Raw genomic sequence first — 26,088 nt, 5'->3', positions numbered from 1 at the left:
AGGACCCGCTCCCAGGGACTGCTTGAAGGGTGGCTGCGAGGCTGCGCGGCTCAGGACGTCGCGGTTGCTTCTTCCACCTGTGCCGTCAGGTGTGTGCGGTGGAGCTGTGGCGTATCCCGGAGACCAGAGGGGCTGACAAGAGCGCGGACGCACGACTGCCAGTCGGCTGTCGCCCGGGATCTACCTGGCTAACCGATCCCATTCTCCCGCCCGTCATCTAGTATACCCACCAGGGCATACTAGCCGCACTGGCAACGCGGACACCTAGCCTTTGCTTTGCTTCTGGCTTGACTGTTTGAGAGTCTTGCCCCAGCCAGTTCCTTCTCAATCTTCCTGGGAGCTCTCGCTCTCCTAGTAAACTTGGCTCCCTGGATTCCCCCCTCCCCCCTGCAGAGGTGCGGACTAGTGGATATTTCTGCAGGGCTGCAGCGGTCCGACTGCCCTTTTGTCTCTCTGTGTGACCTCAGGGGCAGGCCCTGGTGCAGAGCGTCGCCAAGGACGCCGGGAGGGAGGCGGGATTGCCCAGATATCCTCCAGTGAAGTGCATGTGTGAGTGCAACACATCCTTGGCTGTCGGGAGGCGGCGAAGACGGGTTGGAGCTGCGGCTGTGCCGCAGGAGTGGAGAGGCCCTGTGAGCTGAGAGCCCTGAGCCCCGCAGCGCCGCCCGGCGCCCCCAGGGCTGCGTGAACACCCGGTGCGCCCCCGCGCGCGCCATGCCCAGTCTCTGCGAGGGCTTGGCTTTGGACCTGCCAGGCCCTTGCGCCTTCTAGCTTCCGGGGAGCCCACTTGGATCAGGGCCACCATTACTATTGAAGTCCCCTCCCGAGCCTTGCACTCCTCCAACTGGAATCGGATTTCCTAGAGGGTCCGTGGGATCAGAAGTCCTCAAGCAACCGGCCGCTGCATCTTTGCGGTCATTTGGAGTAGGGGCTCTTTTGCCGCCAAGTTGAAGGCACGCTCTGTCCTCACAGCCGCTTCTGGGTCTCCTTGCAGCCTGATTCGGGCCTATTGATATTCAGGACCTGAAGTTGCCCACGGATCTTCTGCTCCGCTCGAACAGCGTGGAGAGCAGGGAAAAGGCGTGTGCTCCTGCCAGCTCTTCTGCCTTATATTACTGTTCCGTGTTACTGTGTGTGCCCTGCTCCCGGCGCCGGGCCTCGGACACTGCCTGGTTCTCACGCAACAGAGAGCCAAAGAGAAGTCCCTCGAAGCAAGGAGCCTGCTGGGGAAGATGAGCAGCCTTGGCTGGCAAACCCTGTCCCTGTCGCTGGGGTTAGTGTTGTCGATTTTGAACAAGGTGGCGCCGCAGGCGTGCCCTGCCCAGTGCTCCTGTTCAGGCAGCACCGTGGATTGTCATGGGCTGGCACTGCGCAGCGTACCCAGGAATATCCCCCGCAACACCGAGAGACTGTGAGTATGGGCGCTTAGCCCTCCCCAATTCTCCCTCCCTCCCCACCGAGGTATGACATCCCTAAGCGAGCAGCCTGGAAAGTCCACGTGTGGTGGAAACCGGTTTCTGGGGTAGCTCTCAGAAGCTCTCCAGGACATCCTGGGGGTGGGCCCTCTGAAAAGGTGAAAGACTGGCGGGCATTAGACTGGGAGGAGCCTTTGCCAAGGAGGGGCGGATCGCTGGCAGCTACGTGTCCTTTTCCTGCCTCCCCCCCCCAACCCCCCCCCCCACTTGCAACTGCTTGTGGGCTGTGGACCAGTTCTTTCTGGCTGGGGAGAGAGGCGCCTGGGACTAGAATTCAAAAATGCCTGGAGCAAGGGAGGTGTAACTATGTTTCCCAGACTCTGCAACACGAGTCACCTTGCGGTGTTACAAACAGGGGTTATTTCAGGACCTTGTTGCTTCAGACTGGGGCAAAACGAGGTGGCAGGCTGCTTAAAAAAAAGAAAGAAAGAAAGAAAGAAAGAAAGAAAGAAAGAAAGAAAGAAAGAAAGGAAAAAGAGTTTCTATTCCAGGCTTTGTGTACCCCTCTAAATACCAATGTGGGGGTGGTGGAGTTTTGGGGTGCCCTGGGGATCTCTTCATAGTCTATGAAGGATGAGTGCTCCAGGACAGCAAGAGTAGGCTCAATAGCAACGCGCACCATCTCCCTGTGGCCACTTTCTAAAGCCCCTGTCCTTTACAGGGAGGAGGCGACAACAGTAGCCCGAGACTTGAGGAAGGACCATGTCCCAGGGATTAAATAAAGTTAGCACCGCTTCGCTTCTCTGTCTGGGACCCACTGGGTCGGGTCCAACTGCTTTGGTGACCCTGTGGCCTTGGGCTGCTCCCTCCAGCCCTTGCCCGCTGTGGTTGTGTGCCCTCGGGCACCTTGCTGGCAGTCTGGGAGCTCCTTCACGTGGTGGCAGCTGCTCTGCCTGCCCCTCTTTGCGCTCTGCCGCCCGCAGACATCCCCGCCTCCCTGTCTTGGCGAGTCTTTAATGAAGAAATAAACGCAGATCCGGGGATGACGGCCCACGCGCTCCTGGTGGGGCACTTGCGGAGTTAGGGAAGTGAAGCGCAGAGGCCACTCTCTTTGTGAAGCACTCGGAGCCCTCCAGCACCAGCCCGCCCCAGGCTCTGGGATGCTCAGGGCTCTCCCGGTTGCGCATGGGTCAGGCAGGCGCGGCTGGCTTAGGATGGCTTGGACTGGTGTGGCGTGGGTGATCGCGCAGAGACCGGAGTTCTTTCCTAAGACTGCGTTTAGCTTTCGGGAAAGAGACACTCCAGGGCGACGTTTCTGCACTCAGAGTCCTCAGGGCCAACAGTGCCCTCCTCTTGATTCAACCCGCACCCCCCACTCTAAGTTTGAGGGCCCATGTCCAGGCTTTTTCTTCTTTCAAAAAGGTTTGCCAAGCCCCAGCTCCACTGGGGTTCTGTTCTGATTATTTCTCTAAGCCCTCGGCGCCCAGCTAGTTGGGCCTTATCTCGGTAAGGATGGCATCCAGCACATTTACGTGGTCGCGATCGCAGGAGAAATCAAAAAGCCCTTAAAGAACTCCCATAACTTTAGAGACTATTCAGAGCACTTGGTTGGGGAGAAGTCAGGGGCGGGAGAGGTGGTGGTGGTGAGAGATTCTAATTTAGCTCTCATCATTCTACGCCCTTTGGAACAGTGTAAACACCAACTTGTCAAAGCACTGGGTTTCCAGAAATGGCAGTGGAGTGCCTAGTGGTTGAAAAAAAAAAAAAAATCCTTATGAGAGATTTGTGGAGTTTTCAGGAAACCGCATACTCTGTGCTTGTTTATAAAATTCTATCGTTAGCAAAGCAAACACTTTAAATACAGATTTCAGCAGGAAACTTTAAAGTCCCACCTACGAGAGCTTCCAGAGGGCAACACAGGAGAAACTTCCAAAGGTTTCTTCACTGTGAATGAACGAAGCTGTGCAAATTTAATTGTTGACCAGAAAGAAGGTTGTGATTGAAGAAAGTGATGCTGAAACAGAACAAAAGTTGTGTGGGTCAAGGCCAAAGCCTACTCCCATGATTGTTCTCACTGGCAGTTTAAACTTCAGTCACAGTCAGGGACAGGAGCTGCAATAAAAGAGTTCAGCCTCCCCAGGGACCTAGAATTCTGGGGAGGTGAAGGTCTTTGAGGTGCCACAACTCTCCCTGGCATACACTTTTCTTTGCCTCCAGGATTTTGGACACAATGCTACCTCAGAGTGTTCTATTTTTAAAAATTGCTTTCTGAATAGTATGAGAAACATTTTTTTTCCCCAACAAACTTCCTGAAAGAAAATTCTTGGAGGCTACACTAAAAATAAAGGCAAAATTGCAGAATACCTCAATTCTTTTGGAAACCCAAATCGAAAGCACTCACACATACAGGCCACAAACACACAACAAAAGCCGGGGCTAGTGATGACATCATCTCTTCATTTTCTTGTCATATGTCAGCAAGAATTTTGTAAACATGAGACCTTTATAAACTATTATTTCAAAGGCTTGTTGTTCCCTTCGCTCTCTGGCTTACGTTTTAAGCCACACTAATTGAATTAAAGCTTTTTCCCCCCCTAAAGCTCCAACATGCTTCTTTAAGTTTTACTTTGTTTGACTAAATATGATAGAAATAAAAAGAAACTTTAATTTGTGGTTGTTTCTTAGGGATCTCAATGGAAATAACATCACAAGGATCACGAAGACAGATTTTGCTGGTCTCAGGCACCTCAGAGTTCTGTAAGTGTCGCCTTCGAGTCTTAAGAGTTTTGTTTTTAAGATGGCATGCTTAGTTACAATCACTAAATGTTCATAGATGTTAAAGCTTTTCTGAAGACAACAGCATACTTGAATTACTTTCTGTTGTTCATTGTATAACTTTTAGTGAAACTTGTGCCTTTAAAAGTGGATGTGTGATGGGGATAAGAGGGTAGAAAGGACCTCACACTTTGAGAAATGTAGAATCACTGTTTTCACTATATGATTAAATAATGCTAGGAATCTGATACTTTGAGGACTAGCAGTCAGCGTGGGGAGTTGTGGTAGGCTGCTTTCTCTTCTTCCTGAAGTAAAAGTATCCAGAGTTCTTTAAAAAAGAAAAAAGCAGAGAAAAACTTTTAACTTCATGCCCACATCTTTTCAGCCGGTTTGGGGGGGGGGAGTGTTTATGTATCAAACATGTCCGTCTCATTTTGGGTTGCACTCCTTATTTGGTAGTTTTGTAACTGATACAAATTGTTATGAAATGATTAATGCACTCATTAGTGGTTTGAATTAGCTGTGAGTTAAGCATTAGTGGAGAGTCCATATTATTTAAATTTGCTCTGTCCCATAGGTTTGTAAATATTTATACACCCAGTGGCCCTACATTTTTGCTACTATGGGTACAATTGATGGGAGATGTCATACAATGTTACGTTTTAAGGACTCATTTTGGTCCTCATGACATTTTGCAATTGGTGATGTACATTCGTAAGTCAGAATTAAAGGATGTCTGTGCTGAGCTACTGAATTCCTTAGTTAGGGACACGGGTGAGGCCAGAAAACTGATTCGAAGGATGGTTTCCAGTATTGACTTATGTTGGAGTTTAAGGTTTAGATTTTACTTCGCATTAGTAACTTGTGTGAGGAACTTCTGTAGTAATTTTGAAGTGAAACACCTGTGGTATGGAAGCTACATACCCCCACCAAATTCTCCCACCTGCCACATTATTAACTTTGCTAGCGACTCTCAACAAAGAGCAAACCACAATGCAGAAGTGAGAGAGAGGTTGCAGGGTTTTGGCTGCTAAGTCACAGCCCCCTCAGATGGCCACCCTAAGAACCCTGTTATATTTTGCATTACAGTCAGCTCATGGAAAACAAGATCAGTACTATTGAGAGGGGAGCATTCCAGGATCTGAAGGAGCTGGAGAGACTGTGAGTATTTTCAGTCCCAAATGCATGACAACGTGTCTGTATGTTTAAAGCCACTTGAGTTTCAAGGATTATGTCTTCCATTTCATGGCTTAGTTTTTACAGTAAAGAAGAAAGGGCACAAATAAGTGTTTTCTAATGTAAAAGCAAAGGCCCAGGGTAAAGATCACGAACTCTTATTAAAGCATGAAAGCCCACTGCTTTCCTGAGATACTTATTTCCTATGTAATCATTGTTTTGGCACCGAGATTTGTCCATGTGTTGCTATCGGTTGTCTGTGGTTTATGCAGAAAGAATGGTTGGAAAATTAAATTTGTATTAATTGTGCTTTCTGGGAAGAGAGGCTTAGATAAGAATCTTGTAAGGGTCCATGTTGTTATTGGTGCTTTGGAACATTTAGAAAGGGTCTTATGGATGATCTACATTGCTTGATATTTAATACTTAAAGAGAGCACTGATAATAACTGATACTCCCAATTCTATTTAATGGTCTTACGATATCTTCTAAAATAGTACAGCTGCAAAAAAAATAAGCTACACATTATTAAGGTAGAGATGAGTGGTCATTCATCACTGGCATTTTTTTTGCATGAACTTTAAATGTAGATTTTGCACTCTTTTTAGACACAAAAATCTTATAGATATATGTATTATTTGACTGTTATTGTGTTCCAGAATACATATTATTCCCAATATATATGTAAATATATATATAGACAAAATTTATACCTGAAATCAGAGGAATTATCGACTTTGTAATATATGAAATACAATTTACAGATTCCATATGTCTTGATGATTGAAGTTCAGTATGTTTTCATTTTTATGGCAGATGAAATCTGTATTAAAAGTACTATAAATATTTTAATAAGTTTTCATGCCTGCCCTAATAGTCACTTTAGCAAAAATAAAATTGATACTTCTATCTAAATATTTTAATTTTTTGGCATAGCATATATTCAGATTCACTGGGCCCAAGAGCAAAAGGTTAATCTTGTCATTGTTTATAAGTGGAAAACAGGCTTGTAATTTTGTGATACATGTCTGAATATACTAGCTATGTATTATTATATCAGGCACAGCATGGTCCTGTCTTCTTTATTTTGCTCCTAAAAAGTCTGTCCATTACAGTGTAACAGTGGATTGGTATATAAATTGATTTAGCTACACTGAGCTTCTTTCTGAGGAAGTGAAATCTAGATAAATATTTAAATGAATGCACACCCAAGTTCTTATGTGTGTAGCTTATATTGAATACATAAAAACACGCAAAGTATTTATTCAGCTTTTCCATAGATGTTTTTCTATAGCTGATATACCTAGTGAGTAACTCTCAAAGATATTTTAAACCATGCATTTTTAAATGTATTGATAAAATTTAAATGAACTGTCAAGATTGTCTTCTAGTAATACCATGGACATATAGAAAACTTGGTTCTGAAACTCCATTTAAATCATAGGATTCTCTGTGGTGTTTTCTGTAGCTCACATTCACTTTATTGTAATTTTAAATCTTTGGTAACATAACAACAATGTATACTTTTTCATAGTTTTTAAAGCTGCCTCACCTCAGAATTTCATTTCAACTTTTATCTTAAATAAATGATCTCTTCCTAAAAAATACCACCGATACCATAAGATCTGAAATTTGATTAGCGCTGTAAGTGGATACTATTTTTTGACTTTTGCTTCCCTGGAGAATGTCACTTCATCTCAGAACGATTCTGTGTTCTACAAAGACGAAGTCAGATGTTGCAGAGTGGGAGGAGGACTTGTAATTTTGAATGAAAACTAATATATATGCAAGACTTCTTTAAATCACCCCAGCTGTTGGCTGAGAGCAAATATTTCATATTTGTGAGGAAAAGCTGAGAAAATTCCATTTGTTTACAACTGCCAAGTCCATCAGATAGAAGCACATTGTTATCTGACAGCCAATTCATCTCCTTGGAACTCTGGAATTCTAAGGCATTTCTTAGGAACATTGTGGATACACTTTTCAAATATTTATTTTTAAATATATTAAATGCCAAGGCAGTTTTACTAAGAAATACATTTGAAGACTATTTTAAATTTTGTTCAGTTTCTTTTTTAAGAAATAAAAATGCAAAACTCCCACCTTACATTGTAAGCTCTATGATCCAATTATTATGGCTTATAGCATCTGCCCCTATTTTATATACAGTCATTAATGTTAAACAAATTGCTTGTTTTCTCACAAAAGTTCAAGGAGCAATGTAAGAATCAGGAAATAATCAATGGATTAAAGTTAAACTATGGATTTTATCATCTACATGATTGTTAATAAGTTGGAATCAAAAATTCAAATTGAACTCCTAATTGTGAAAAGATGCTTTAGAAATAGTTTGTTGTAACAGCCGTTCATCTAGGAAATCATGACTTTAGTTCCGTTTTCTTTGTATATAAAACAAAACAGAATAAAAAAACATCAACTTTGTTCACATTCAATTTATGGTTCTGAGTAGTTTTCATTTTAAAATGATAACAGTAATAGCATTTGTCAGTGTGAAGGTATTTTGTGAACACTTTAGAGATAGGCATTTTTCATAACCCTGGTGAAGTTTTAACTTAATGAAGAGAAGACAGATCTGAAAACAGTAAATATCTATACCTTTTTATGCATTCAGTTTTTAATTAGTAAAAAACAAGGTCATTTTAACTTAAATTAATGTTAACAAAGTTAGAAAGACGTACTTGTAAATCAAAGTGCTATTGGTACAAAAAAAAAGTATTTTTCCCTTAATTAAATAGTTGTGGTTAAGAAGTGTCAGTCAAAATGTTAAGATGACCTTCTCTCCTCCTTCCTCCTGACTTCCTTACTTTACTTTCTTCCTTTCCTATCAAAACTTTTGTCTTCCCCTTTTCCTCTTGTAAGTCACTTTCTTTTGCTGTGGGGAAGGCAGCATCAGATGATGACTTCACCCTCCTGTGGCTGTGGACCACTGTGAATTGCAGAGGTTTTAATGGAGCTCGTACCCCATGAGCACATGTTGGGACAGTTGCTGCTATATTCCCAGGCCTGACATGTGCAGTGCCAGGGTGTCTGGAATGCTTTGTTTTGTCAGGAGTATTATTTATCTTGGGGGTAGGGGGTCATGGAGAATACTCGCCATGCACATTGCAATACAGCAGCTTCCTGTTGTTTGATGAGAAAGTTATAGAGAAATGTAATGAAGTTATTTTACCAATTGGTTCAGTCCAATCAGTTAGGCAAAACCAAAGTGCACACAAATAAGTTACAGCAGAGAGTTGGGCTAGCTCTGGATAGCTCTGGATAGCTCTGCAGTTCTCTTTTGAAAATCATTAATTCAAGGGATAGAATGTCTTTCCTTCTTCTGTCCCTTCCTCCCTCCCTCTCTCCCTCCCTCCCTCTTTCCTTCCTTCCTCCCTCCCTCCCTGCCCCTCCCTCCATCTCCCCTCCTCCTTCCCCCCTCCTCCTTCCCTCCCTCTTCCCTCCCTCTCCCCCTCCCTCCCTCCTTCCTTCCTTCCTCTCAGTCTGCCTTCCCTTCCCCCTCCCCCCTCTCCCCTCTCCCCTCCCCTCTCCTCCTTCCCCCCTCTTCCCTCCCTCTCCCCCTCCCTCCCTCCTTCCTTCCTTCCTCTCAGTCTGCCTTCCCTTCTCCCTCCCCCCTCTCTCCCTCTCTTTCCTTCTTCTCTTCCTCCCTCTTGTTCTTTCATTTTCCACCACAGAAATTCCATAGGCTGCTGAAACCTGTGCTGCTCGCTGGCTATCTCTTTACAGCTGTGGTCATGCTATACTCACTGAGTTCTGCTCTTTGGCTTTTTTATGGCTGTCTATGGGGACTCCAGCATTCTACTGGTAAAATCAACTCCTGTCATTTTGAAAATTGACTGAAAACACGAGTGGAATATTGTTGGACATTTTGATATACTGAAACTGCCTAAAATGAAATACATATTTGTTTAGCTTATGTTCATGGACAGCAGTAGCCAGGAACAGAAAATCGTGGCTTTGTAAGAACTTCAGAAGTACCAAATACTCATCATTATAGTAATTACATGATTCGGAGGGCACTGTGGATGGGTAGACAGTTTCACAGTGCTGGCTGCATGATGCTGTTTTAGGCTCTGTTGATGGGAGCAGAACAGAAAGTGAGAAAAGCAGAGGGAGGAGAGGCTGAATGAATTGTCTAGCCACCCTGGGATTTAGGTACCATTTAATATTCTCTGCTGAATCAACAGTGAAAAATGCTCACTAGTTGTGTTTTTGGTTGTTTCTCTGGCCACATATAAACTCAACTCCATTCTAAACTCTGAAACATTAGACAAGAGACTTCCACAGGCTCTGATCTTTATACTACAACTTACCTCTTTAAAAAATTCGGTTTACTCTTCTTCAAAATAGGGATAGCTATTAAGGCCCATGACATCTGTCAATACTTCAGCTGTCTGTTTTTCAGACAGGGACTTCAAATACTTCTGGTTTATTCTCTCCATATTTAAAGCAACACTTTTAGTCCTAGTGGCTTTATCACTGCATAGTTTGCTTAAAAAATGCAATTCTAAAATATTGTGATGTAGCCATGTGAGGAATCCTGGGATATAAGTATAGTAACTTAAATATTTAGAAGTTTCCACCAAATTCATAATCATACATCTTATCCCTTTTTAACTTAGAAATTTAGATCCCTTTAGGATGAAGGCCCTATTTGAGCAAACACTATTTCATGAACAAATACTTAAAAGATAATGTTTTCCTGTAAGATGGTACTGAATTCTTCCTTTTGACATGGATATATCATTCAGATGGATAAATGATCTCAGAGCTATCAAAACACTGCAGGGCTCTGAAATATGCTTAACCTGGATCACGAGTGAGATGCTTTGTCTTCCATTTGCTTCAGTGATTTACCCTCTGGTGAACACTATACCATCTTACTTTTCTCACCTTTCCTATCGGCCCAGTTAATGTTTTGTAAACAAGTTGCAGTGTGAGGCTGGGATCTGTGCCATACACAGAGGTTGTGTTTTAGGTTATGATGTATGAGTTCAAGTGGAGAAAACATAGAACAGGTCTGTAGGATATGGCAGTATTTATCCTCTGCTTGTCCACGCTGTAGGGGACCCCTCTCCTCTTCCCACTAATCCTGAAAGCTTATATGCAACCAAACACATACATGCTTCTGACTGTGAAGAGAATCTCACAACGCCAATCTCTGTGGCAAATAATCCAAGTTCATCTCACGGGGCCTCTTCTCTGGTACCTTGCACATTAGTTTAAAGTCCCCATTGTGAAATTCATGAACATTTTTCCCCCTAAAGAAATACACCAGAGAGAGAGGGGAGGGAGTGTGCACAACCCATAAAGTGAAAATGTACAAAAGGATGTCTAAGCAGTGTGTGGACCATTTTCAATTACATTACTGGCTGTGGTGGTCTTAGAAAGCTTTCATCAGAGGGTGCTGTTGTTACAAGGTTAGTGGATCATTGACTGCAATGTGTTTTTATGGGCGCCAGAGTCAAAGGGTGCTGGGAAGACGCCTTTGCCACTGTGGACTAGTTTGTAAATTCCAAGGCTGCAAAGGGTGTTTATTTTTCCCACATCTGTTTTGGGCTCGTCCTTTGTGACATTGTTTGCTGGATGCTGTTCCCTTTATGCGTCCCCCGTCCCCTGAAATGGGGAGTTTAGTTTGCACTGTTTCAGTATATTTGTGGAACCAGTGAATGTCAAATAGTTTACATTTAGTTCTGTCTTTCATTTCTTTGGAAAACGTTTCCCCCTTTTCCCCCTGAATTATGTATGCCTTCCAGGGTGTTTCACAAGCTTGCATAGAAGGGGAGGGTTTTTTTTGTTTTGTTTTGTTTTGTTTTTTTCTCCTTCATGAACTTTACACGTATTGTCTTATTTGCAAAACAAGTTACATATGCTGTGCTGGACTGCTAGGAACGTTAGTAATAATGTCACAAGAAAAGAAAGAAACAGTGCTTTTTAAATGGGTGAGAAGGAATTTCTTCTGGAGAGTCAAAAGGGATAATAACTAGAGTTAGCATTGATCATTTATATATGGAGCATAGGGGAGCAATGACAGGTTTTAAGGCAGCATTTACTGAATTCCAGGCCAGGCATGATACTAAAGTATATTTGCTTTGATTTGTGGATATGAAACACACATTTTCCCCACTGGCTTAGGTTAAACAGTTTTTTTTTTTAAGTTTGCATTTTGAATCTGATAGAAGGTTGTCTTGAGTTAAAGTATTAATCGAGCTGATATGAAAGTTGAGAAAAGTAAGATACTACAGTGTCCATCAATGGATAGATCACTGGAGCAGATGGAAGATAATTTAGGAAAAAGCCTCTCACTCCAAGTAGTTATTAATCGGCAGTGGTTTGATAGCTCTGAGAGCATTTGTTCATCTGAAAGGCACACTCAGAAACAGCAGGCAGCATAGATGTGGGATCTTTGATTAACTTTGGTCTTAGAAACGCTGTCTCAGAGAAACACACCGCACACATCTTTGTCACCCACCATCCAGAGCATCCTCCAATGGTCCTCGGATCTTGTGTGCAGACTGTGCCCCAGGGTGTTGTCACAGAACGAGTGTGACTTTACTCTGTCATCTGTCCTTGGGCACAACTGAGCCTTTTACAGAGTACCCTGTGTGGTCTGTCATCAATAATCCTGGGCAACACCCTTTCATGTTGTCTTGTCCTGGGACCATCACTTAAATGTCATCTCATTTAGATTAGTGCTCACCTCGTGACGTTTCCCTCTCCAAGTCACTGGGATGTTGTTTTTGTGGTATGTTAGAAACAGGATGTTTTTCTCCAGTTCTTTTTTGTGATTGTATTTAGAAGAACCTTTACTTTAAAATATTTCATTGAATTTGAAGGAGTTTGCTGACTTTCCATTGAAAAAGCTTCTGTCCATTTAACCTTATATATACATATCCATAGCCATGATGGAGGAAATCCAGAGCCAAACATGGACATTTTTTAAGAAGAGGAGTAAGTTATCAATTTTTCCTTCTTCCTTTAGTATGCCTGCCACTTTTGTGATATTACTCTGTCTCATGTTCAAAAGATGCTTACTTTAGATACAGTCACTTTCATGGAGAAATAACTATTTTCAGAGAAAAACTATTATTTTTATTATCACTCTGTGTGTGTGTGTGTGTGTGTGTGTGTGTGTAGGTCTGAATGCTAAGGTGTACAAGCAGAAGCCACAGGAAGACTTTGTGGAGTGGTTCGTTTCCTTCCATATTTTTAATTTAGAAATGACTGATGTTCTGTCTGTATATGTGTCCCTGTGAGGGTGTCGGAACTCCTCGGACTGGAGTTGCAGGCAGTTGGGAGCTGCAGTGTGGTTTTGAGAGGTGGATTCGGGTCCTTTGGAAGAGACCAGCACCCATCCTCACTGAGCATTATCTCCTGCTCTTCTTTCTGCTTTCACACCCATTTCAGGAACCAAGCTCAGCTCGCCAGGCTTATAATTTTGGGTGGCAAGCACCTCACCCACTGAGCCATCTTGCCAGATTTCCACAGGTTATGCCTTGTGAAATGTTAAATTGGGTGTCTTATTTTCTAAAATAAGAAACAGACTACATAAAACTGGCTTTCTCAAGGACGCTTTCAGGGTTCCATTATTTTGAAACATTGGTGAGGGACAGCAATGGTGACCCCAGACGTGTGGATTCACACCACCCGAAGCCATGTATTTCTTACTACAGCACGTAGAGTGTTATTCATTTGTGAGGACATTGGCACGAATGAATGAAGTAATCTATACAGCCTAATACGTATAGATATTGTTTGTGGTATAAGTTAAGAACCATTGGGAACGTGAAAATGATTACAGCAATAAAGAGAAAGACACTACAGGTACCAAGCCTCTATCACAGCATTTGAAGCTTTGCCAACGTATTAAAAAGTTTAGAAAAAACTGTTGCTTGCTCATGCACTGGGGTTTATTTAAATGCACTGTATTCCGTTTGCTCTTTAGATGATGCTGACAATGTGTGGTGGGTTGAGAGGGAAGGGCATATTTCAGGCACATGGAAACATGTTGGATGGTGGGGATTTGGTTAGCTGGATAGTGGCTGGTGGCTCACAGAGTAGGCCAAAGCAAAGCGGACCTAATATTAAGTGAATATACTGGGTCCTCCCTGCACTATATCAAAATGCAAAGAGAGCAGCCAGTTCTCAGTCAGCACAATAAGAACCCACTAAATGCCAGGAAAGATTGGGGGAGTGCTGAATGGGAACAGGGGATTGCTTTGTCTTTTAATTCAGTTCTAACCTAGTAAGTGCCAGGGGCAGAAGAAGGAAGACAAAGATGGGGTCTTCACATTTGAGGAGCTCGCAGCTCAGTGGGAAAGAGACTAGCACATGAGTCAACATAATACAGTGCAAGGGCCTTATCAAATGCTCTGGGGACACAGCCAAGGGAGACATGGCGTTTACAGAGGATGGCTGGGCTTTCACAGAGGAGGTAAGAGAGCACTGTTTGGTGGGAAGGGAAAGCTCTCTAGGGAAAGCAGCCTCTCACAGGGTCTTGTTTTCAGCCTTGAAGCAGCATGCCTATTTGGGCTGGAAGAGTCAGCCAAGGTCTGTTAATCCAGTGCTTGGAATATGACTAAGAAACCACCCCATGCCTGTCATTTTAGAAACCAGGACAGGCATGTTGTGCACACATCCTCCAAAGAACTCCTGATGCCTGGAGAAATGGTTATGGTCACTATTACAATTGTGGATGATTCTCTTAGGTGCTTGTGAATGATTATTTTCTTTTTAGATGCTATCCTAACACAGTCACCACGAAGCTATTTTGTTTAAAGTGGAAAGTGGTGGATGGAGAAAGTGCTTTCCCCTCAGAATCATGCTCGACAACAACAACAACAACAACAAAAGTAGAACAAAAGTTTATTGTTTCACTTCGACTTTATTATGTGGTTCATTCATAAAAGTTGGTCCGGGAACGGTAGTAAATCCAACCTTTCCCCACTGGTTTCCCTCTTCACCCCTCATGGATGCTGGAACACACTTTAGTTGGTGTGAATTTTATTAACTGCTGAGCATGGCTCTGTAGATGAGCAGCTTCCCAGCATGTTTACATAGACACGCAAAGCTCTGACCACGCTCTCCTTTCCTGTTCTCGCCTGTCCTGTGGTTCTCTTAAAAGCAGATCCTCCTTTTAGACAGTCCTTATCAGGCAAAGACGCAAAGAAAGGTGCAGAAAGCCTCTCTCTGCTTGGATTCTTGGGATTGTAAATGGAGAGTTTCTGAATGCAGGTCTCCTTGCCCTAGAGTAACTTTGAGAAGACTCCCTTGTTATCTGCTGCCTTAGAAAGCGCTGTCCCTAGTCTCACTAAGTGTCTTCTTGATTCCACCTGATGAGCCTTTAAATAGGTCAGGACATCGTTGTCGTCCACCCTGAAGACTTGAACTTGATTCTGCCTTCTCAGGGTGACACTGGTTTCAGAGGTCAAACAACTTTTATACCATTTTTGTAGATACTTTTCGTCAGCGTATTTAAATTTGGGAGAAGCAGAACAGTAGGCAGTTATTATCCAATTGATTAAAGTATTTACATACACCTGATAAGGTCGGATCCTTAGTATGTCAATGATAGTGTTTGCTTACACTCTCTAGTAGGCGTGCACACCCCCAGCCCCAGCAAGCATAACAATAGATCAGATCTTGTTAGAGTTGTAATTAGATTGCTAACAGAAGCATCTGAAACATCTAAAAAAAATAAATAAATAAAACTTGCAATTGCAATTAGATTATTACTCAAAACATCTAAAAAAATAAAACAGTGAAACCTTTGAAATGTTACTTAATCACACAGAAAGTAATTCAATTCAGTAATAGGTCATGAGTTGTAGATTGAGGTTTAAGTTTTGTTGTAGATTTCACCCATGGAGGGAAAGTCCTATAGACACTTTCTCATGCCCCACCCTCAGTTAAATAAATCGGTAATAAAATTGAAATTTCTCTCTACTTTGCCTTGACTCAAACTCATGACCTTTTGAGAATGTATGGATTCCTCTAATACAGCTTATTGCATTAATATGCCTATCCTCTATTGTCTGGGTGAGGAAGTTTCATCCCATACTGTGTGTCTGATGCTCTAGGGGGGCCTGAGTTGAGAATTTAGGTCCCAGTAACCACCTGACTAAGCATAAGGGAAACTAGTAAAGCGTCATGTATCAAAAGGTGTAACCCCGTTTGATTTACAATGCTTGGGATCTCTTGAATGTCATCCCATTATTAATAGAAATTCAAGATGACAAAGCACAGCCTCGTTATGAATTTTCTGTGTAACCTAAGCTCTGTTTTTCTTTGTTTTCTCCAAAGGCGTTTAAACAGAAATAACCTTCAGTTGTTTCCTGAGCTGCTATTTCTCGGGACTGCGAAGCTCTACCGGCTGTAAGTAGGCACAAGTGTCTGCTGTTGCTTTGGGTTGACCTTGTGTTATTAATAGAATTCTGGGTGTTTTCTTGCACTTTCCTGGAATCTATGTGTTAATAGATTCCTAGATTGAAAGTTTGCCCTTTTGCGTTCTGAAGGAAATAGAAAACCTTCAGTGGTTCCAGTGGCTTTGTTTATGTAGCATTTTGTGGTTTAATTGTTCATTATTGCAGTTGCTTTAGTTTTCTTGGTTTTGATTATGTGGTGATAGAGAGGTTCGCCTGCTGCTCAGTATAAACCTAATTATTAAGAGGAACATTGCCACCCTTCTTCCACTTAAAGGAAGTTGATAGTGTTTCCTGTAAAGTTGGGGCTCTTTCTGTTAGATTTTCTTTTTTGGGAATTGTTTCCGTACTTGAGGAGTAGCGTTTATTAGTTTGAATCTATTATCACTCCTAAGGCATTTGAAGATATAAATTCTCTCCTAAATGTTTCTTTAGTCAGACTTACACATTTTAAAATGTGAACTGCTGTAAGGCAAGGCTTTCTTAGGAAAATATCTCATAGGCTGTTAGGGAAGTTGTTCTTTTAAAAAAGTACATTGTGAGGATTAGGTGGAATCAATTTTTCCCTCCCAGGATGCTTGTTCACTGACCTAATGCATAATAGTGAAAACACATTTATGAAAGCTTTGAAAATTAGATTTTTCAGCTGTGTGCATAATTTTGGGCAGATGGCAGACATCCTACAAAGTGGGAAAAAATAAATAGCACTGGTTATCGATGTTCTTGTATGCTGTGAAATGACGGCTGGGATACATACAGTAAGTTGTCTGGAGTGGCCCCACCTGGGTGTAGGGGAGTCCCATATGGAAGTGTTTGTAGAGAAAGTGAGCACATTGCTGTTTTCCAAACTTGATTTTGTGGCCAAACCTTTGTAGCCTACAAGTTCAATATTGTTGTTATCAATTCCAGAACTGTGTGTTGTTGTTGTTAGCGGGGGGGGGGGGGTCCATACTCACCCCCATTGAAAACAAGGTATCTGTGAGGTCAGTCTTCCTGAACTTCCATTTCACAATGCAAAGATCTTTCCCAGATGACCCCCACATCTTCTCTTTTCCAGACATCCATTCCCCTAGGAGAACCAAAAGCATGGGCTGCATTTCTCCTGTTTGTGAGCTCTGCTGTTTAATGGGTCTTATTTAAGTGTAGTTTTAAAAATCAAAGAAACTTCTTCTAACAGATGATCTCCAAGGACCATTCCCCCCCGCCCCAAGAAGTAGGATGTGGCCTGCTGTAAAATTATGCATATATCCATATGTGTCTATTGAAACATATTTAAATGGTTGTAGTCCCTAGAGTAATGACCAGATTTGTTTTGAAATAGTATGGGCCTTTCTGTTTTAATTGGTGGTGGGAGCTGAAGAAACTTGTAAGAAGTGGTTTAGAAGGTACTCTCCAATGATTTTGCAGGGCTGTGCCTTTGCTAGCAATGTGCATACAAAAATAGCATACAGTGCCTTTGACATGTTTTTTTTTTTTTTTAAGTATACTGCAGAAATGAACTTAAATGGAATGCTATCATCTGTTATGCTGTGTACTATGAAAAATGTAAGAAATAAACTCAACACAGTCTCTGAGAAACATATTTTCTCTAGAAGTACCTGGAGTGATTTCCTCAGGAGCTTTTGCATGACTTAATGCATTGTGGAAGTTCCCAGCAGAAAATTATACCACTTGACATTTAGACCTCCTTGACAATATCACATACTGGAACAAAGATATTTCCCTTTAAATTTAAAGATTTTATGCATTCCTAAATCTTCTATATGGCGGGACATATGAAAGCTATGAGAGATGGCCTAGAGACTAAAGATGAATCAGACCCCAGAATACTGTGGCAACATTTTCTAATTAATTGAAGGCATGTTTTAAAAGGGGGGAGGAACAGTTAGAAAACATGCCCGGGGTATTTATGTGTCTGTTTGGCAGAAATAGTTTTCCCTTGAGAATATGAAAGCTAAAAGTTTTAATCATTCATGTCTATAGTTTGAATACAGATGTAAATATTGTACTATTCATAAACCTAGCCCTTCATGGCATCATGGTTAATATTGACAGAGCATCTCTATGTGATGGCTCAAGTTTTCATTAAATGGAAAATTAGAGGTTTACTTTTGTTTCCTTCCATCTTCCCTCTGTCCTTTCTTCTCTCCTTCTCTCTCTCTTCCTCCCTCCCTCCTCCTTTCTTTTCTTCTTCCTGGCTTTCCCTTCTCTTACCTTTTTTTTTTTTTTTTTTTTTATTCTGTAGGCCAGACTAATCTAGAATATACATGTAGCATGGACTAGCTTTGAACTGTGGCAGTTCTCTTGACCCAGCCTCCTAAATGTTGGAACCATTGTCGTGGAAGTGTGACCATTGTGTGCACATTAATATCAGAAATACTTTTGTTTGAGCTGAGGATCCCAAGTATCACAAGAATTAGATGGATGTAGGTGAATCGCTAATTGTGGTATTTCTCTTGAGAGGAAAAGGTTGTGAAGGACACGCCACTCCATTAAAATGATGCTACCAGTGACGTTAAACAGCCAGCATTAAGAGTCTTTAGTAAGCAGAAAGACAAAAGCTTGTAAATCTGACTACTGCACCAGGGCTAGTATATCTGAGAAAGCCAAGGGTGTGGATTCATTGCTCTTCCACTTCACATGACACAGCTGTGTAGTTGCTGGCCTGAAATGAATACTGCAGTAGATAGAAAAATGGGTTCAACTCCACATTCAAAAGTATCCTTTGAAATGCTCCTTCAGAATGAATCATTGTCCAAGATCGATGAGTGAGAAAGGGATATAGGAATTCCGATAAATAAGAGGGAAGGGATATTAGCATAAAGAAAGTATTTGACTGGTTGCTAAATGTGTTTATTTTTCAAAAAATCCATTGTGTCCTGGCTGGGTGACATAGTAGAGTGAGCCATGCATATGTATAGCACATACAAAAAGCACTTGAAGAACTTACGTTTTCTTCATAAAGGATGCTAATTGGTATATATACTTCTTTATTTTTCCCTATTACATTCTTTATTTAATATATTTTCAATACATATTGCCAGTCAAGGAAGATAACCAGTTTAATATATAGTTTATAAGCTGTGACATGGTTTTTGCATTGTTTGCTTATATGAAAACTATTTTGATACACTGGACATTACAGAGATTTCTGTGGGTTTTTATAATAAATAATCCGTCATCCGATTTTTGGCTGAAAATGAGATGCCAGTCACACACACGTTTTTGCAGACTCTAAATGCAATATAAAAGAAAAAGAGGGTACACTGTATATGAATTATGATTTGACACGGTTGATTGCTGCTAGCGGCCAAATATGCTTTCCCTTTGCTGTCTGCTCCAATTTCTCTTTGGAAGGGCTGAGAGAGCACTGCATGTTCAGGTCAAGATGTTTGCTCAGAAATAGTAGTACACTCACAGCTGTGTTGGCTGGGGCAGGAGACTAGTTTAAATAGCATTACCGTTTATCCAGTCCATTAAGAGAACTCTGTAAAATAATCCCAACTCTGTGTAAACTACAGGACAGTGTAATAAAATTACAAGCACTTGTTGACAGATGGACAGTGTAAGTAAAGGGAAAGCAAAGGATGATAGGGTGAAGGTTAAAAGAGACAGCAGTTTTCCTGCCTTCTGCAGGGAGATTCTTTCCTCCCCTCTGCTCCTCTGATTCTGAGGTTTTGCATTTTTATGATCCACCTAAGAAAGGCTGAAGGAAGATTCTTTTCAGGGCAATCTGGAGCTAGTTAGCTGAAACAGACTATGGTGAATTTGGGAGAGGTTGGCCACTATGGGCTGAACCCAATGAACAGCATATGCAAATCTTCCAGATAAGCCTGTCCTTCAAGGTAGCTTGCAAGTGTGTGATGCATCATTTCCCATCTGAGCTTGCAGCTGCTTATCCAGGCTCATTGGAGAGGAATTTCATTGATGAAACCATGAATAGGCATCTAATTGTAAATGTTTGTTTTTGTGGTCTTCAGTTTATTTCTGTATCACTATACTTACCCAGAGATCCAGCCTAAGTTTGGGTAACCAAGGCACTTTAAAGAAACTCTTCCCAACCCCAAAGTAAATAAACAAAAAATAAAACGTATCCACCTATGTCTTCATGGCACACTTTATTACACTCCTTTTGCATTCAAGTTTTATATGTGATTTGAAATGGAAGTTATTCCTCAAGGACTTTGAGACCCACCAAACTTCCTGAGAGTATAAATGTTACAGCCAAATGACCTTTTTTTTTTTTTTTTTTTTTTTTTTTTTTTTTTTTACAGGATAGTGAATTCTTACTAGAGATGAATAGAGTTTTCCATTGTTTAAATTGATTGGTCCTGTGGCAACCCTTATCTTAAGAAACCTCAAAATGTCAAAATACTTTCTAATAACCTCAAGGGAAACTTTCAAAAGGAAGCTTCAGGTTTTTCTGTTGTTTTCTTAAGGTAACGAATTAATTTCTCTAGTGTAACAAACATATAACTTTATTTCATTTTTCCTCCCTTCCATAGCAAAATTCTTCATTGATTTTTGGTAATTTCAAGAAAAGAATATGCTCTTGCAAATATTTTTTTTTAATTCAGAAAACTAAAACCTTGTTTATATTTGTGAATTATAATCTAAGTTTTGTTTTATAATTGTGCTTATCAATACTCTCCATATATATATTATGAAGATTATCTAATATCCTCAGGGTCTAGTGTGAGACTTGAACCTTGTAAGGTCTCAATAACTGATGTATTGAATTAAGTCTCTGTTGGGTTCCAAGTTTGCAACTCGAATGAGCAAGTGATAACTCTGGAAAGGCATTATGAATTACAGAAAACCAAATATAATTTAAGAGATAACTTGACTAATTAAATGTTTGGTTCCTTGGGGTTTCCTAAACATTAAATGGTTTCAGTAGACACAGCACGATCAAAATGATACCTTTTTTCTTTGAAGAAGCAAAATATACCTTAGTTAGAGGCAATGTTATACTAATGTACAACTAACCTTGTTTTTTTGATGTCAAGGAAGGCTCATTAAGATTCTTGTAGGCAAGTATAAAGGCAGGGTATGACAGCGGGGCCATGTACAAAATTCCTCTTGAATTAATTTCTGCCAGCTCTGATTAAAGTGTGGGCCACTAGAGGTGTCAGGTGCCATAGTTTCCTGCTTCATTTTACTCTTGGCCTCTTTGCCCCTGCCACAATAAATCTGATTTTGGCTGTGCAGGAATTGCAGGTTACAGTTGCTAGGGTTACCATTGTCCAGACTGGGATCATTATTGGAGGGAGTCACTGTGATGGGTGCCGATGACTTCAGTGCAGAAGTGCCTGAGAGTCTCAGGTGCTTAGGGTGAAAGTTCTGCAGGAAGAGCTCATCTGTCCTACAGTCCAGTTGGGGAAACAGTATGTGTGCTTTGGACTGAAACTTTGTTGAGCCATCCAATTATATGCGTATGTTTGAAAACAAAGAGTCTGCAGGACAGAAAGTATAAAAGCATTAACTTCCAGTGATTTAAATGCCTGCCATTTATTACTTATTAAGTAGCATATTACTTATTTTTGCTTGACCTGAGAGACTCTGATTTTGCCACTTAAAAACAGAGATGCACAAGAATTTAAGTTTAAAAGATTACCACTATGTAGCTCAAATATTTATTTAAATGATATCTATTTATTTATTCACTGGCTGAGTGACTTATTGAGTCATTGCCTTAGCATGTAGCTGTGGCTGGTCTGTAATTCACTGGGCAGACAGTATGGTCCAGGAGCTGTAGCATCCTTCCTGCCTCAGCCTCCCAAATGCTCCAATGACTAACAGGAGTGTGCCATCATTTCAGTTATCAAAGGCTAATTTTTAAATGTATGATAAAAAAAAGTGACATAAGAATGCCTGTACATACTTCAGAATATCTGTTGCCACAGACAAGCAAAACAGTGCTATACAAATTATTCAACAGCACTCCAATTTTTTTAAAAAATCAACATATTTATACAAGAAGTTATACATCAAAATCAAATGAAATTAAAGATTGTAATTAAGATTGTCCCAGCTTAGTGTTACAGCTTTTCTTCAAAGAGGTAGCTAGTAGGTTTGTTAGTGATAATGATCAAATTTTTGAGATGCCCACCACGTGGACTCTGACTGTGAAATCTACAATATAGGGCCTAGAGCACAGAGGTTGTTCAAAATCTGCTTTAAAAATGTTTGCTTCACCCATACATATGCTTTTAAACATAAGTACTCATGGTATTCTGTGTTGGGTTTGGAGGACACTGTAATACAGGGGAAAATTTGACATGATATGTAGCCTTTGCTTGGGAAGTGGTATTTAGGCTTCATCTTTTACTAATGTAATTTAATTTATGTAAATGTATGTAATGTAATATGTAAATTAATATGTAACTTATATGTAAATTAACATGTAATATGTAATTACTAATATGTAAATTAAAACCTAGGGAATTCATTGAGAATCCTAAGGTTTCCTGAAGCATGAATTTAAATATCTGGTTTTCAAGCCAAAAAATACAGCTTCATATATACATATTTAGGGAAATTTTTAAACCTTGATTATAAATCATTAAGTTGTCACACAATCTGAAGATTGTAATTTGGGAACTAGATTCTACTATAAATTTTATTCATACACATATTTACAGATGAAATTTAATTACACTGAAGTAGTTTTAACATATGTACATGTTTATATTGTATTTTAAGTCATTGAAGTCAACTTGATTTGCCTTGTGAAAAAGTTGGTTTGAAGTACTGTGTAGATTACATTCAATATTTGGGGTTCATTTATCTCTGGAAGCCACTTGCCTCTGGAGTCAAGTTTTCTTACCAGTGAAATCGGAAGGATCATATTATCCACTTTCTGGAAGATATCACAAGTTCATTCAGATTCTATTTTCAAAGGAATATTGCTTACAAGTACGGTGAAAATTCTGTTTTACTTGTTATTCATGTCTCGTAGCAAACACAGGGACGATAGGAATCACCCAGGTGTCCCTGTAATTTTTTCCCTCAGTCAGCCAAGTTCATGAAGCTGTCACTTCACCTTACCCTCCATCTTCAGTTGGGTAGCTGGTAAATGTGCAAAGACACCTAATCATCCCAGTATCGTACCCTGACATAAGCTGTACACCTGAACCACTTTGTTTCTCTTGGCTGTGAAGGTGTGTCATAGCCAGGGTATTCGTAATGAGCTCTCTTCTCGTTCTCCCAGCTGATGACAAACACGGTTTTAGATTTCATAGGCGAGATGGATCAGGGTAGGAACAAGGTAAATGTCTTAGCACACATTTACATTGCTGATTAATGATGTATCCTCCAGGATGGGAAAGTAGATAGTGCATAAAATCTTTCAAGAATATCATTAAAGATCCTGAGGATGTACCCAAAATTCATATCAGTCCCTTTGTCTATCTTCAATAAGGCAGCGTGGTTATTTCACTCATGTATCTTTTCTCACAGAGTTATGACAATAAAGTGCAGGGAATTGTCCTCTAGATTTTGAAGTGTATGTGTGATTTTAAATATGTACTCTAAAGATACTTGGTTTCCTCTCAATGCAGTAAATTGTAAAGTATTTAGTACTTTGACTTCAGCCCTGGTTTATAAGGAAATGAGTGAGAGTCAGGAGAGACTTTTGTTTCCTCTGCTTTCATCCTGGTGAGCATTTCCCAGTGCTCACATGCTGTCAGCAGGGGGTACAGGGTGTGGCACCTAGTCACCTGTGTCTCACAGACACAGGACTTCTCATCCTTGACTTCTTTATGTGGCATTTTCTTGAAATATTTTGGGAAATTGTGATTTAGGAAATCTTGGGGTAGAAGTTAAAAAAAAAAAAAAAGTCGATTTCCAGAAAATGAAACAAGCAAACAAAAAAGAAGACACACACACACACACACACACACACACAGAGAGAGAGAGAGAGAGAGAGAGAGAGAGAGAGAGAGAGAGAGAAAGAGAGAGAGAGAGAGAGAGAGAAAGGGGGCTTCATTATCAAATCATCCAACCAGGGCATCACATTGTGGTGTAAAATGTTATTAGGAGACCATTCCTGCTTCATAAAATAACCCCAAATGAATGTTTATGGCTGCATATAGCTACTTGCTTTACGTGTTTAAAATCATCTGAAAGAAGGAGAAATATGTAAGTCTGGATAAAGTCTGGAGGAAGGATAGGTTTGCCCCATTCCTATAGATTTCTTCTTCAAGTGAAAGAGTAAAGCCTGATGTGAATAGCTGAGTGAGGCAAGGAGAAATCTCCATCACTGCCCCTCCAACTGTTCCAATTGATTGAAAAAGAGCCTAATTTAAAGTTTTGTTTGTTCTATGTCTTAAACCACCAGACTTCTCGTTTAGGACTGGAGGAATGCTCCAGAGGAAAAGAATCCGAGGATAAAAAGTCATTGCAGGCCAACAGTTGTTCCTAATCCTCACAAAATGCTGGAGAAATTAAATTTATTCTTTATTGCTCACAGTGTTACCTAGGTCACTAGGCGATGGGAAAATTGGGCTGGGAGTCGAGTAGGCGCAAGCTTTGTTTTGTGTCTGGATGCTTAACCTTAGACACTACAAGGCATCTTAGAGTGTTGTGGGAACTAAGTTCAGAGCCTTTACACCAAGACTTTTATTACCCTGGATTTATAACAGGCTCTGCTGTCAGGAGATGAAAATGTTGTGTGTACATTGCAGTGTTAAATGATCATTTAATTAACACCTAAGGGGGGGGGAACCTTGTGAAATTCTTAGCAGCTTTCACTGTTGGTTTCCTGGGAGGTTTTAATATCCGAGGTTCATTGAAATTCCTTTTTTCTAAGTAGAGACACAATAGACATGATAAACTTTTTAAGGGAGACAAACAGTTTAACCTTGACCCCCTTTTTTTCTTTGTAATAATAATTAAAATTCAGTTTTCAATGTGGAAGGCCTATTTAAAAAGTTTGTACACTAATGATTTAAAATACATCTTAATTAAATATTTTGGATTCAGATTTATAAGTTAGTAAATGTGTAAATACATCGACATTGTTTAAATTACTTTCTAAATTTTTAATTGTACAATAATTCAAATTACCAACATTTACAAGTACATAAAATTAATTAAATTACCTTCTAAAATTTTGACTGAAAAGCAATCAAAATTATCAAACAATCTTAATTAGTTTAGTAATTTTGGAGTGTTACTTTAACTTTTTTTTTCCTTTTAAGTTACTGTATTTGTATTGTTTTATAGCTCTGGCTCAAAGTAGGTGCTTAGAAATGAAAAAAATTCTATGGGAAAAAGTACATTATTATATTATTTTACTTCAGTTACTTTGGAGACAGATATTGCTTTGATGAAAGTTATATATAGACAATGGAGCAGAATAATGCCATTAGCCTGAAAGTTCTAAATTACTTCACTAAAATATTCAGCGAGAGCTCTCAAGTACCTTAATTCTCTCATGGTCTTTTATGAGATAACGGACTAAAAGGGAATGGTCTTCTGCAATGTGGTTAACATGGGAAGTACAAAATGTACCATCAGGAGCTGCTGTGTGCTGACTGACACTTTAAAGACACTTTTACAAAAGCCTGCACAAACTTTTCTCATTTATCTTGTCATGAATTTTCCATCTGAACATGTGAAACTTGGAAGGTTTTTACTAGATTGTACACAGCTAAAGTAAAATGTTCCTTATATTTTTTTTTTCTGGGAATTACCATATTATCGTAACATAGTTTTTCCTTCTTTCCATGTTAAAATTTTGTTTCATTTATTAATGTCACCTGCCTGGGCCTGTGTCTGTCTGTGTGTGCATGGGCATCCACACACTCATTTCTATGGCCTGCATGTGAAGGTTATAGGGAAACATGTGGAACCGATTGTTTCTTCTGTGTTTTGATAGTTTTGGTTGCTGCTGTTTTGTGTACTCCAGACTTGTTGGCCTTTGAGCTTCTTCCTACTGGACCCGGTCAGCCCCCGCCTCCCATTTACCTGCCTTGTGCTTACTGGGACTACAGATGTGAGCTGCTGCATCAGGCTTTGCTGGCCTTCTCAGCACTGAACTCACAGTGTGGAAGGCACTATGACTTTATGAACTGTCCGAATGGCAAGAAAGGAGAAGAAAGACAAAAACCTGAGTATGAACATAGTGGGCATCTAGTATATATGAAGTGATGGTGTTTTTTCCTGTCACCTGTAGTTCCAGGATGGCCAAGTGGTAGGTGTGGAGATTAATGGGGACACAGAATCAGAGGTAGATACACTGTGTGAGAGAGGAAGATTTCATTGGTATTCAGATTGCTTG

The 26,088-nt window shown here is 40.5% G+C and overlaps 1 protein-coding gene across 4 annotated transcripts in view; it reads left to right on the top strand.

Moving 5' to 3' along the window:
- Nucleotides 1-407: 407 nt before the first annotated feature.
- The window catches only part of Slit2 (slit guidance ligand 2), a 311,911-nt gene continuing 286,230 nt past the window's right edge, over nucleotides 408-26,088 (top strand). For all 4 annotated transcript variants that reach the window (XM_051174041.1, XM_051174039.1, XM_051174040.1 and 1 more), the window contains exons 1-4: nucleotides 408-1,411; nucleotides 4,101-4,172; nucleotides 5,280-5,351; nucleotides 15,685-15,756. In XM_051174041.1, coding sequence (XP_051029998.1) covers nucleotides 1,233-1,411; nucleotides 4,101-4,172; nucleotides 5,280-5,351; nucleotides 15,685-15,756 — 395 coding nt within the window. In that variant the 5' untranslated portion in view covers nucleotides 408-1,232. The remainder of the gene's footprint in view (nucleotides 1,412-4,100; nucleotides 4,173-5,279; nucleotides 5,352-15,684; nucleotides 15,757-26,088) is intronic.

This window comes from Phodopus roborovskii, unplaced genomic scaffold, assembly GCF_943737965.1.
Source record: "Phodopus roborovskii unplaced genomic scaffold, PHOROB, whole genome shotgun sequence".
Lineage (NCBI taxonomy): Eukaryota > Metazoa > Chordata > Mammalia > Rodentia > Cricetidae > Phodopus > Phodopus roborovskii.
The sequence above is the reverse complement of the archived record's forward strand: the minus strand, read 5'-3'. Positions and strand labels throughout refer to the sequence as shown.